Source organism: Saccostrea cucullata, unplaced genomic scaffold (genome assembly GCF_032062105.1).
Source record: "Saccostrea cucullata isolate Sc308-1 unplaced genomic scaffold, CSIRO_AGI_Scuc_v1 ctg252, whole genome shotgun sequence".
In the NCBI taxonomy this organism is placed as follows: Eukaryota; Metazoa; Mollusca; class Bivalvia; order Ostreida; family Ostreidae; genus Saccostrea; species Saccostrea cuccullata.
Genome location: NW_026928618.1, coordinates 244,336 through 259,196, shown reverse-complemented (window position 1 = coordinate 259,196; position 14,861 = coordinate 244,336). Strand labels below are relative to the sequence as shown.

At 33.3% G+C, this 14,861-nt stretch overlaps 1 protein-coding gene across 1 annotated transcript; it reads left to right on the top strand.

The window, feature by feature from the left end:
- The first annotated feature begins 9,881 nt into the window (after positions 1 to 9,881).
- LOC134278200 (uncharacterized) lies at positions 9,882 to 14,211 on the top strand. The gene is made up of 5 exons (XM_062760520.1): positions 9,882 to 10,035; positions 10,792 to 10,900; positions 11,055 to 11,171; positions 13,529 to 13,604; positions 14,092 to 14,211. The coding sequence occupies exons 1-5, from the start codon at positions 9,938 to 9,940 to the stop codon at positions 14,184 to 14,186; spliced, it is 495 nt and encodes a 164-aa protein (XP_062616504.1). The 5' UTR covers positions 9,882 to 9,937; the 3' UTR covers positions 14,187 to 14,211.
- The last annotated feature ends 650 nt before the right edge of the window (positions 14,212 to 14,861 follow it).

Genomic DNA, 14,861 nt, shown 5'->3' with positions numbered 1-14,861 from the left:
CGAGTGCCATGGAGAGGTAAATATCCCGTGGCCTGACAAACAGACAAATCGTTGTAAAATCTGTGTAAGAATAATGACCTAACAATTATATGAAAAACGTCAGTCAGCATTTGACATAGTGGTGGGTAGTTTTTACTGACAATGTCATTGTAAAGGCATAGAAATCGCGAAATGAGGAATTTAAACAAAACTGTTGACATCCTCATTTTATCTACTTGTTTGTAAATAATTTGCCTTCATATAGAAACTAGCTTTACGTACGTAGGTCATGCTCTTGCATATCAAATCAACTGAGAGACATAAACCCCCCATATGCAAATTTTTTAATGATAAAGGTGTAATGCTGCATAAGTATGAGAACTTGATCATAATTTTATTGTTGTAAGTTACCATTAAACGTTTTGTATTATTAAAATATAGCAGATATTTTAGACTCTGTGGTGTCTTTTAATTCAAAGGGACCTGGACATAGTTTTGGTCAAATCTTATATTTTCCTTTTTTTTATGTTAAAAAGCCGTTACGGTACACAGGGAAATTTTCGCCCAATTTTATTTTCGCCCCTCTCGCCCTACTCTTCTTCGAGCGAATTTAAAACGAGGCGAATTCAAAGAATACAGTGTAATTTTTTAAATAAAACTATGACCAGGCGATTTTAAAACGTTGCAAGCTTGTCACCAAGTGTGAAAGGGCGAAAATAACTAGCAGATACATAGTTAAAATATGCTTAAGAAGAAGTTCACCGATATATTTATTCAATAATTACAAAAAAAAAAAAAAAAAAAAAACAATTCACAAACTTTGTTTACAAAGATTTAAAAGTTCAATATCTTGCCAATGACTCGACATCTCTCTCTTAAATTCTGTCGTCCCATTAAAAAAACTAAATAAGATTTTATCAAAACTATGCCCAGGTCCCCGTAATATACACTAGACAAAATTGCTAACGCACCACGTGTTAATTCTTTTTTGTGGATTGAACATTAGCCGGATCGGTACTAATGTATATAATATGCCATTATTTCCAAAACAGTGCGATTGAAAAATGCCTTGGTATCACGGAAAACCCTTGAATGACCTTCTTGTCCGAAAAGCAATTTCCATCTGTGCACTGCGCTCCAATTTTGCCCAGATATGAATTCTTGATCACTATAGGTGGTTTATGAGGTTGCCACAGGAGTATTCCCCTAGTAATAAATCAAATAACAAACAGTCATTGACTCTCATCTAGCCTAGTAATCATCCGGTGCCTTAATGTCCACACCAAATTTACTCAACTTCCGGTTGACCTAGTTTGTAGAACGATTTTCAACTTATTGTATGCTGCTAACTTAAAGTCGTGGCTATCTGTAGTAAACATTTTTATGTTTGATAATCTATTTACTACAAATTTTCATTTTCAAAATTTCATAAGCATTTTATTGTTTTCATTTTTTATTGATTTCTCTAAAGGAACCCCCTGCAGACGCCATACTGTCTGCTTGAGCACGCTCTTCTTACGCCAAACGCTGCATACGATGTTACTTTTTTTTCTTAGTTTTTAATTGGTACAAATGCAAAGAACACAAATAAAAAAAAATTTAATTTTTCCCCCTTGAAAAATGGAATAAACACGATTTTATTTTTTCGATGAATTGGTCACAATTCAGTAAACATTGTAGTTATTTATACGGTTTGACATTAATATGCCTTATTTTTTGTCAAAGTAATATATTTATATATCAAAAACATCATAAACAAGTTTTTAAATGTAAGATTAATTCTCTTAGGTGGTGCGTTAGCAATTTTGTCTCGTGTATAATGTTATTTTTAACCTTGTTATAAATGTTAATAAACGGTCCGATATCTTAAATCAAAGAAGCATTTTTGAGTTACTAAAAATACACCACCAAAGGAAAAACTCACATAAATCCCTAGGTGAAAATTTTTCATGACCTCTTTTCTTATTAAAATACTATAGTAAAAGTATGAAATGAAATGAAACACAGATTTCTGTGATAAAATTAAAATGTTCTTTTAATCATCAAAGGCAGATTTACTTTCAAAGATATTAAAGATGCCAATAGCCGGCTTATATGTTATTCTTCACAATGAAACGTATACAGATAACAAACATTATTCAAGCTCAAAAGTCCAATATACAATTATTCAAAATAGGGGCAGAGCAAACACAGACCTGAGAAACATCACAATCCCCTGCCGACCGGTTTCACCCGCCGTGTGCACCTGGTCATGATCGGAAAATAACGGAAACATCCGTCGTCCATTGATTGTGTAAATAATGGCCTCCTAACAATTAGTATGAGAAACGTCAGTCAGCATTTAACTTAACGATAAATTGTACTTGCTGCAAAGTCATTGTTTCGACCAAAGAACTTAAATTAAACTGAAATGATGACTTTAAACGAGACTGGTTAGGCATGTATTCTTGTTTCAACAAGTTGTTTGTCAATAATTGACCTCCTTTTAGAAATTGTACATACGTAGAGCATGCTCTTACATATCGAATCAACTGAGAGATGTATTGTTCAATGTATACATGTTACAAAAGCCAATAAACATCTTTTATCTCTACGTGTGAATGATACTGCCCGTTGGATAAACCTATGCTTTATCCACGGGTAAATGCTTTATCAATAGCACTTCCGGTTTTGATACGATCCCTTGCTTCAAGATTTTATTTTATTGGAACTTTTATTTGTAAATATTTATGCCCTTTTACCGGTAAAATGAATGATAAAGAGAAATAATGTCGTGAAAAGACTCGTATATGTCAAAGAAGTGTCTTATTTTATCAAGGTTGGCTACTTGAAGACGGATGTTACCCCCCTTCCTTTAAATCGTTTTCGGAGAAAGTAAAGTCTAGCAGTTAAGTTGTTGCTATAAGATGCCTTTAACATCTTCAACAATGCTTTTTTTATATTATACTACGTATTCCTGCCTTGTAATTAAAGTGTACTATAACTTACCATGGATCAACAATGAATCTACAAGTAGTCTCGCCCAGCACGTTTTGTACTGCCACCGTTCAAGGAGTTAATTTTCACGATCCCATGGTCCTTACAACTTGCAGTCAGAAGTTCGTTTGATTACATGATCATTCCAGCAATTGACACAAAATTATTTCAAAGACGCAGATAGCAAAAATTCTAGATTTTGAACACGAGCTACTTTCTTTCGAGGCATGTCAACATCAACGGTGCCACGTCATCAAGTTATACGTCATCAATTTGAATTAGTAATCATTCATGTAGTTTCGCAGGGAAAAAACGAAAGTCCTATGAGATAAATAGAACATCTATAATTATGTGATTTGATACTGGCTTTATCCAAGTCATTGAAATGGTGTATATTCGCTCGGCAAGCCTCGCGAATATATACACCATTTCAACTCGTTGGATAAAGCCAATATCAAATCACACAATATAGATATCCTCTATCTATTAATTCTTGTCTACCGATGAAAAAAATCATATAGCTTGAGTATCCAGAAGCTTTTTTCCAGGTTCTGGTAGATTCTAATTCCTAATCTCTAACACCATTTTTTTTTAATGTTTACCATTGATATAAATTTTGGGATCTTTATATGTGTGTTTATTTATTTCATATGATGATTCTTATTAGTATTAAACATTTTTACCATGATTGTGTAATATATATATATATATATTTAGACTTTCTGACTCTGAATTCATAATATGTGCCTTTGAAATATTTTGTATGTACGAGAGTTGTTCGAAAAGTTCATGGGCGGTATCAATCTTCATTTTACTTCTTTCAATAAATTTAAAATAAAGTTAACATCATGTGCACAAATATTTGTTTTGTTGATTTGTGAAGTTCCGTTCCATTCAATTTAATAGAAATCAGTTTACCTAAAGGTTGTCCCCGGTTTGGCCAATATAATGCTCACCGCATCCTGGACATGTAATGACATACATGTATATCAAATTGGAACTTTCGCAGGAAAAAGAAAAAATGAATAATTCTGCAGATATTCTTGTTTCATCAACTTGTTTGTCAATAGTTTACCTCGTTTTAGAAATTGTTCATACATAGAGCATGCTCTTGAGTATCGAATCAACTGAGATATATACACTACGTATGCAGGCGATGAAGGTATATCGCTGCATAAGTAAGGGAAGTTGACCATAGAAAAGTTAAAGTCATCACGTTTATCATAGAGCTTGGTTGTTTGATTACCATTAACGCCTTTTTCAAGTAAAATATCCAAGTATGAAATTGAATAGATGTGTCAGACTCTGTGGAATCTTTTAGCTGAAGCTCTCCACGATATATCGTATCGATTAAGGAATGGAATACCATTGCTAATTGACAGTACGTAATCCACATATCCAAATATCGAGTTGATGGCCACAGCAAGTGTTTTCTTCTTTTCACGCATAAGATTTTGCACAAATTCTGCTTCATATGAATTCAAAAATAGGTCTGCCAATAACGGAGCGCAATTGGTACCCATGGGAATTCCAATAGATTGTTGGAAGACTTGGTCTCCAAAAACCACTTAGATAATCTCAATGAAAAACTCAAGCAATCAGAATTGTTTTAACAAAATAATTTTGCAAATTTTACGAGTTCCATTTTATTTGAAAAACCAGCTGTCAATGATAATAAAAAGCCTGGACTTTAATTTATCGTGGGGAATGGTTATGTATAAAGTTGAAAAATCGTAAGTTTTTAAGCTGTTGATTTTGGTAAAATCTTGTGATTTCAAATTGTGCAAAAGTTCTTTGGAATTTTTGAGTATCAACATCTGATTCACACCACTTCTTGAATATATTGTTGCACAGTACTCTTAAAGTTTTTCCTTCACTACTGTTAATATCTTAGTGAGGAGTAGCGAAAGAGGCTTGGTTGAACATTTACTGGAACCCGCAATGTATCATTATTCTTTGTTTGTAAGGGTTTTTATGAAGTTTCGGAATCCACTATATATAGGGTAGTTCAAATTCATTTTGGCTTTGTGGAATATTCAATATACCGGTATTCAAAACAGACATATGAGTTTGAAGAATTTCTTCCTTAGAAAGGGAAGTATGAATAAAGGTAGGATTACCACTAGTAGAATTTTAATCCAAGTTCTTCTAAAATACAATTTATATAATGAGCCTTACAAACGAAGACAATGTTGTAACCTGCTTTTTCGGCAGGGACCAGTACGCACTGATCATGTAATCTACCTAATTCTTTTTTCACTTCTGGATTATTGAACACAGACGATAGAAGTTTAATTTGAGGGAAAAGACATTATTTCTTTGCATTCAGTTTCACAGAGCAAAGTCAGCAAACACGGACCTCAAAAAACATCAGAGGTGGAATCAGGTGCTATTTGCATGTTTAATTGCATCTTTAATTTCTAGAAGCAAAGTCATAAATTCTCTCTTTCTATTTTTAAAAGAAAGCGAAGTTATATGAATGTTTGTTCCCTGGAACAATTGAAATTCGTGGTGTACATGTATAGTGACTAGGATTCTTTTTAGTGATTTAATTCTAGTTCAAATAAAAGTGTCCTTAGTGAAACATCAGAGGTGGGATCAGGTGCCATTTGCATGTTTAATTGCGTGTTTAATTAATAGAAGCAAAGTAATAAATTCTTTCTTTCTATTTTTAAATGGAATCGAAATCATATAATATTTGTTCCCCGGAACAGCATTGAAATTATGTAGACTAAGGTTCCTTTTTAGTGATTTAATTCCAGTTCAAATAAAAGTGTCCTCGGTGAAACACTGAGAATAACAACTAGTATCTAAGCTCCAAGGTCCACTCAGACAACAAAAATCTGGAGCAGAGCAAACAGAGACCTCTAAAATATCAAAGGTAAGATCCGCTCAATTTAAACTCTTCATTTTCATTTATAACATTTAATTTTATATTTTACATCTGCAAAATACCTGTAAATGAAATATCGATTCTTCTACACTGTTTTTCACTCTCTTCAAATTGAAGATTGATAAATCATTTGGATACAGAGTTTTATATATGCAATTTTTTAATGTAGGCTTTTTGTATAGTTTTGCCAGAAATCTAACTTTGGTTGCCTTTTTTCAGTTTTCTGTTATTTTCTCTAATAGCTTGTACTTATTACTTATGGCAGCTAGATAGAGTGCCTCGTTTTTACTTCCTATGAGGCTGTTACTCTGAAAGATTGCATGATTGATTGATTGAATGGGTGTTTAAAGTCCTTTTCGAGAATTTTTCACTCTTATAGAAACGTCGCCTTATTCTGGTGAAGGGTTTTGAAATAGGCCTTTACCTGGCACTAAGGGCTACTGATCAATGAGGACTCTTTAACATGCAAACACGGCCTATGACACGGGACCTCAGTTTTTAACGTCTAATCCGTGTAACGCTTACATGTAACAATTCGAATTTCTAAAATGATTTAAAATTTTAATACATTCGCTCAAATTCCTAAATTTTAAAAACTGAAACCGATTTAGCACATTGAAATTTAACATTTAAAATGTTCAACAATCAAAATGTTCAAATTTCTAAATACACTTTAAAACGTTCAATCCTTAGATGTTTATCTTATATATTCAAATTTGAAAGAAAAAGATTTTGGAATTGAAAACGTTTGAGTTTTTAATCTTTCGTTTGTTCAGACAGTTAAAACTTGACAATACAAAGTTCAATATCAGTTTACCTCTTTTGATATTTTAAAGTTTAATTAAAACTTATAAAATTCAACATATAAAACGTTATAGATTTTTTTAAATCAAGGACTTTGATTGAAAAATTCAAATTTAAAAAATCCAAAACTTTTTAAGTTCCTAGAATTTTACTTAAAATATTCCAAATATCGAAATTCCAATCTCGATTTGAATCAATCAATTCAATATTCTAAATATTTGAGAATTCTTTCGCTCGAAAAAAGAAGGATATGGAGACAACGAACATTTTTCAATATCAAAGTCCATAAAACAATACAAAATAGGAGCAGAGCAAACACGGACCTCCGAAACATCAGAGGTGAGATCAAATGCCATGGAGGAGTGAGCATCCCCTGCTGACCGGTCACACCCGCCGTGTGCTCCTTGTCACGATCGGAAAATAACGGAAAAAATCCGTCGTCAGTTCAATGTATAAATAATGGGCTAACGATAAGTATGAAAAACGTCAGTCACCATTTGACTTAATAATAGAATGTTTTAATGACTTTAAACGAGACTGCTAATATTCTTGCTTTATCAAATTGCCTGTCAATAATATACCTCGATTTAGAAATTGTTCATAAGTAGAGCATGCTCTTGCGTATCGAATCAGCTGAGATATATACACTCCACATGCAGGTGATGAAGGTATATTGCTGCATAAGTAAGGGAAGTTGACTATAGAAGAGTTAAAGTCATCACGTTTATCATATAGCATGGTTGTTAGATTACCATTAACGTCTTTTTCAAGTAAAATATCCAAGTATGAAACAGATGTGTCAGACTCCGTGGTATCTTTTATCTCAAGCTATCCAGGATATACTGTATCGATGTAGGAATGGAAATTACCATTGTTAATACGTCGTCGATATATCTAAATATCGAGTTGAAGGCAACAGTAAGTGTTTTATTCTTTTCACGCATAAGATTTTGCACAAATTCTGCTTCATATGAATACAAAATTGGGTCTGCTAATAACGGAGCGCAATTGGTACCCATGGGAATTCAAATAGATTGTTGAAAGACCTGGTCTCCAAAAACCACATAGATACAGCAAAACTCGCTTATAACGAAGTCACAGGGACCTATGAAATTACTTCGCTATATCCGTAATTCGTTATAACCGTATAAGAAATTCGTTAAATTTATATAGGTGGGGATCTGAAATGACTTCGCTATATCCGTGAATTCGCAATATCCGTGTTCGTACTAAACGAGTTTTACTGTACTGTCAATCAGAAACTCAAGGATCTTTTTTATGTTAACTTCAGAGTACTTGTGTGTGCTATCAGAATGTGTTTTAACAAAATTATTTTGCAAATGACCAATGACCAAGTAAGTAAATTTAAGAGTTCCATTTTTATTGAAAAAGCAGCTGTAAATGATATCAAAAAGCCTGGACTTTAAGGGCTTTTGACATAGTTTAAAAATTGAAACCGGTTTGGAATTTGATATTTTAGGTATTATACAAAATTCTAAATGCTTAGATTTAGATTCTAAAATCCTAAAATGTAAAAAGGGTCATTCTTAATCAAAGTTCCAAATTCCAAAAAGACTAAAACGTTATCAAATTTGAAATTAAGAATAATAAAGTAAAATATAAAAGTACGAAAAATAGTAGAACACATTATATTTTAAGCATAAATTTTAAGAACAAACGATACATCAAACACTCAAAAATTAAAATACCAAAGTCATAAATTTGAAGTTTGAATATTCAACGTAAAAATCTAAGACCAGTTAAGAATTTTGAAAAGTAATGTTTCATAAACTAAAATTTAATTTTTTTAATGTACGAAATAGTTTGATCTTTCGAGATATGGAAGTTGAAATTTTTTATATTTAAATTCTAAAATTCTAAATCATTTTAAAATTTGAATTGAAGTGATACACTGACCCAGTGAAGTGAATTGATACACTGACTCTAGAGCGTCTGCTCTAGAGTCGCTGTGGGACGTGGAGTCCTGTTAATCGGATGAGACCGTTTAAACCGAGGTCACATATCGCAGTTGGTGCTGGCACGAAAAAGATCCCTCCCTGCTCAATGGCTCTGAATGTCGAGTATAGGACAAAATTCGCAGCCCTCCACCGGCAAGTGGTGGCGTCTCCATATGAGCGAAAAATTCTCGAGAGGGACGTAAAACAACTATACTATCAATCAATCAAAAGTCATCGAGGAACAAAGCACTTACACAAAAATTCTAATTCGAATTCAAGGTTAGTGGCTGTGACCGAAATGAAGATAAACAGTACCCACCTTATATCTGAAAGAAATTAGCGAATTTACATGTAATATTAAGAATTGCTCAATAATTACAGGTTTTTCTTTACTTTTTTCTACAGGCACCTTAATTTATAAATACATCAAGTGAAATAATTTTTTTAAAAAAAGCTGAAAAGAAAGTGTAATTTTCAACCTTGTATTTTGTGACAATGAGATCAGAGATGACATTACTTGTATAATCTTTAAGCTCCTATAAGATAAGGTAAACGTGTCACACAATGCGTTCATGAAATGATCATTTCTGCGCAGTGTTGTCTATAACGTGTTTTTTTTAACAAAGAAATGGAATATCATTTTTTTAAACCCTAAATAACATGAATAATTTTCCTCAAAATTTCTTAAACGATTGAATTCTTATGTCCTCTATTTCAAAAATGCTAAGTTTTATGATAAATTAAGTCATTGTAAGTGTTGTTAATCTTTGAGAATTTTGTCATAGGCAGACGCCACATCTTGCCGGTGGAGGGTTGCAGATTTAAACGTGTACCCGACAATTACGGACTTTGAGCAATGAGAAATCTTCTAAGCGCCAGCACCTCCTGCGACATGGATCTTGGTTTATACAGTCTCATCCGAAAGAGCAGTCTCCACGTGCATGTCTCGCAGTATGATTCGAATATGCGAAAGTCATCAACTAACTTCGCGACTTTAGAGCAAAGCTTTTAATCACTGCACCACGTGGGCGACAAAGCGTTGCATATTACATGTATTGGTTGTATTTTTTTTTCTTTAAAATATATTTTTCTACCAAATAAAGGAGATACATTGACCTCCTTCGATGAAAATGATTCTTGATTGATCTTGTCAATTCGATACATATCAAACAAATGAAGAGAAGTACTCTTACACAAAATGTTTATACGCATGCGTGGACGGAATTTATTTCTTATCTCTCCAATCTTTTCATGTATAACATTTTGGTAAAATCCCATTTACTCACACTACGTACCAGTCAATAGTCAAATAGGACTCGATTCCACGATGAAATCCATCTGTTGTGTACTTTTTGCTGTCCTTGGGACTTCCTACGCATTTCTTTTAGGCGATGGTCCAGTTCATGCTTCATGCAAAGTTGACTGGTAGGCATTTTATGTAAATGTAATTAATTATAGTCTTTCAGTGATTTTGGCGCATTTGTTTCTACTATGGTAGCAAAGAAAATATGTAATTTGCTGTTTAAATCAAACAGTACAGTAATTTACGTTTTAAGTTATAATTTTTCGAATAATGAAGACAAAGCTATATTCTATGGAAATTTAAACCCTAGATTTTTTGTCGTGCATATTTCTAATTTTTTCTTGACCTGCACATATATGTATTTCTATGAACTCACAGTATGATTTTTTTTATACGAGAAAACGAAATGTATAGATAACGAATCATCTTGAATCTAAAAATCAGTTGTCAAAACATTTTCACGTTTTTTTTTTTTTTTGGTTTTTAAATGGTAGAAATGTCCTCTTCCTTTGCAGGCACAAGGAGCGTTTTATCTTTATTTTTTAATCAAATGATGTAAATGATAATTTTAGCGTCATTTGATTTTATGTTGGTCAAGATATATATTTAATTGTCGATTTTAACAGTTTAAGGCAAATAGACAACGGGAATAGATTTTTTTTCGTATAAAGTTTAAATAGAATTGTTCTACAAGGTTTAAACTATTTGAAATATTTACATATTATTTAATTTTTTTTTAATTTGTAACAAAGTCTTTTTTTTTCTTAATATCAAACTGGTTATTGGATAGTGGATATTAGGGATTGGTTGTTGATGGTGTTTTTTACGGTATCGATCAGGTAATGATTTAAAACTTAAAAACCCTTGATATTTTAAAGGACATTTGGAACTTCCTGTGATGACGTAAAAGCAAAGATCAAAAGTCAAATAGCCGCATGGACGTCTGCTGATGGGTGTGCTAGTGGAGGCGAAAAATGTCTGTACACTGTAAGTCTAATGAAAGAGGGAGAGGGAAAATTTGTATTGTCATAAAATTGTCAGGCAAAAATTAACCTGTATTTTTTCTAAATGATTTCAATATGTAATATATTTTTGTAAAACGCCTTTCTATTGTCTTGATAAATTGATTCTCCTTTGACAGTTCAAATCTGAGTCTGGTAATACACTGAAGGCTACCCACGAAACCCCAGTCCACCATTATGTTGATGACCTGACCTTCACCTTTACCCAAGTAGATGCTTCCTCGTGTAAAGTTCACGTAAGTAACCATTAGGTTGATGACATGACCTTCACCTTTACCCCAGTCGATGCGTCCTCATGTAAAGTTCACGTAAGTAACCATTATGTTGATGACATGACCTTCGACTTTACCCGTCGATGCGTCCTCGTGTAAAGTTCACGTAAGTAACCATTATCTTGATGACCTGACCTTCACCTTTACCCCAGTAGATGCTTCCTCATTATTATTATGTTGATTAACCTAACGCATGTAGCCGCAGAACTGTGGCTATATCTGGTTGATTGATTGATTGATTGTATATTGTTTAACGTCCCTCTCAAGAATTTTTCACTCATATGGAGACGTCACCGTATGCCGGTGAAGGGCTTCAAATTTTGACCTTTACTCGGCACTCAGGGAAATTGAGCAGTGAGGGATCTTTATCGTGCCAACGCCTGCCGCTGACACGGGGCCTCGGTTTTTAAGGTCTCATCCGAAGGACCCGCAACTTTCACTTCAAAGTGCAGAGCGCATGGCGAAGGAACAGTTGCTACCCATTTTAACGACTAGGTCAGTCGCGGCCGAGATACGAACTCACGACCTCCCGATCACGGAGCGAGCGCTCTACCGACTGAGCTACCGTGAACGGTTATATCTGGTTGAGAAATTTCGGACAAGCGAACCTACATGTACATATCCAAGCACTGCAGTCTCCTTACATTTACGGCGATGTTTTTTTTGTCACACATTTTGGGTATTTTTGTTATATGGAATTCTCTGCGATATTTTTAAACAATCAACACTATTTAACTTGACATATTTCTAATACTATTTTTTTTTATCTTTCAACGGTTCTAAGGAGGCCCTGTATGGTCTTTGAATGTCAACGTCATATATTTGTCATATGGTTTACCTTAAATAAAGCGTCCTAAAGGCAAACAAAATATCAGAAATATGGTAAAATATATGGTAAATTAAAAGATATAATACTTTATCAGGGGGTTGCATATAATAAAAGTAATAAAGCCTGAAACGAACGATCAAGAGCGACACCGTAAATCAAAGGATTTGTTAACAATGCTTGGATCTGTAGCTCACGGATTTGTCTGTCCAAATTTTCCTAACCAAAGAGCTACAGTTCAGCAGCTAGTAGGTATGTAAAAATCACAACTCGTATTAATACGAAAGTCATTGATTACATGCTTGTGATCATTTCACTGTATACGTACTTTTACCATTGATCATTTTAAATGTTTTAAATTATGTTAATTTTTCAAACTTTTTGAGAATATATAAGAAACAGTTTATCTGACCATTACCAGTATATGTTTGAGTATTTTTTTTCCTTTGTTCTCAACGCAATATTTCGAGTACAGTTGAACTTCGGTATTTGAAGACGTCTTGTCGACATCAATATTTCTGAAATGAAATAGTTGGTTTCTTTTTCAAATTCAAAGATCATGAAAATACCAATTAGATATGGAGACAATGAACAGTATTCAAGCTCAAAAGTCCCTTAAACAATACAAAATAGGAGCAGAACAAACATGGACATCAGAGGTGGAATCAGGTGCCATTGAAGAGTGAGCATCCCCTGCCGACCGGTCACAACCGTGTGCTCCTTGTCATGATCGGGAAATACTATTGTTTGCAGTCGACTGTAAAGTTTCACGTTACGTCACGATCTAGTTGCCAGCTGCTCTCAAGGTAAATTGTACACGCCTCCTAACCGCAAGCTTTACGACTGGAACTTTCTTCTTATCCCTGATTGGTTGCTCGTGCAACAGACTATTTCCGTGTCAATGTTGATAATTTGAATCGACCAATCACGTGAATTGTTTACGCTGGATGCATCTGACGAAAAAGATCGTGAAGTAATGTGAAACTTTACAGTTAGCTGCAAACAATAGTATCGGAAAAATTCGTCGACAATTCAATATGATGGCCTAACATTATTTAGGTTAATATCCATAAGCTTAAGGTGAATCTTTCACCGCAGATAAGACATGCCATCGGAAACACTTTGTTTGTTTCATCATTTCATAATTTCTTTGGTCGATACATTGACCCTGTCTGCAAATACAAATTTATCATCGAGTCAAATGCTGACTGACGTTTCCATACTTATTGTTAGACCATTATTTACACACTGAATTGTCGACGGATTTTACCGAAATTTCCCGATCATGACAAGTAACATGTTGCGAGTGTTACCGGTAGGCAATGGATATTCACTCCTTCATGGTATCTGATCCCATCTCTGATGTTTTGGAGGTGCGTGTTTGCTCTGCTGCTATTTTGTATTGTTTTATGGACTTTTGAACTTGAACACTGTTCGTTATCTCCGTATAATAGTATTTCATTACTGTTCGTTATTTCCATATATTTCATTTTAGGGATACTCTACCTCCGAGACCTGGTATGCTCATCTTGACTACAGCACTAACTACTGCAATCTAAATAATCTCATAACATATATATATATATATATATATATATATATATATATATATATATATATATATATATATATATATATATATATATATATATATATATATATATATATATATATATATGTTTACATAAGTTTCAAAGGGTCTATACATGATGCAGTATTTAAAACATAATTTTACGGTTCAAAAGGTCTATACATTATGCATTATCTTAACATAATTTGATATCTTCCACCAAAAAGATGAAAGAAAAAATGGGAGAGGACTATCTAAGTTGCTAGAACTTGTGTCCGATCCCTTTGACATATTGTCAATAAAATATGTTCAAAACAAAAAACAGAAAAAATAAACATAAAACTTTTAAATATGTTGTTTGTGTAAAGAAATTTCACCTGAACACAAGCCATGAATCCTTATCTTTTTTCAAACACAATCTTTTTTATTTCTAATTTTATCATTTTTTTTTTCAAATTTCGAATATCAAATTATAATGTTCGTTTTTCCAGGATCCGCCTTACATCAAGTAGCGGGATACACGGAGACTACTTCGAACAAAATCTGTACGCAGTACTCCGAGGCTAACTGTGAAAAGTACTAAATGTCAATTAGTTGTAATAAAATCAACAAAACAGTTGAAAACACAAACATTTGGAGAGTATTGTTGAAACAATACTAGTCTCTACCGGTATGACTCATCTAGTTCTTATTGAAGTCTAAATAACATCATAATTCCGTCAAAAATTATTGGAGCGGAAAAAAATTCCACTTGATCTATAACTTCCTAAGAGAAACTAACATACAAAAAAAAAAAAACCCAGCGAGCTCAATATCTGAAAGCATTTAGAAAAAAATACGGAAAACCAAGTTCACAAGAGAAGGAGACAGACGAAGTGCAGACAGACAGACAGATGAGGAGAAAACCTACAGTCCTCTCGATTTTCACAATTAGGTGACTTATAATGTTTTTGTCAAACATTAAATTCAAACTTAACCTCCGGGGGGGTTATAGATATATGAAGTCTAAAACTTTTAAAAATCAGTGAAATTTCTTCCACCTATAAACAGAAACTAGGATTTTTTGTTGTTGTTAAGGTTTTGGTAGTAATACTGTTCCAAAAATATTTTCCTCCACAAACATGACCTATGCAAGAAACACTAGGGTTGTTCGAAAAGTTCGTGGATTTCTGTCATTTTTTTTTTGACGTCATATGTTATCCAAATTTAGTAGACATATTTTAACGATAAATTCAAATGATTTGTATTTTAAAAAATA

Bases quoted from the DNA above. Each gene is read 5' to 3' on its own strand.
- LOC134278200 (XM_062760520.1), top strand. From the start codon at position 9,938: ATGAAATCCATCTGTTGTGTACTTTTTGCTGTCCTTGGGACTTCCTAC. The intron at 10,901-11,054 runs GTAAGTCTAATG...CTCCTTTGACAG, and splicing joins GCGAAAAATGTCTGTACACT to TTCAAATCTGAGTCTGGTAA. The intron at 11,172-13,528 runs GTAAGTAACCAT...ATTTCATTTTAG, and splicing joins CTTCCTCGTGTAAAGTTCAC to GGATACTCTACCTCCGAGAC.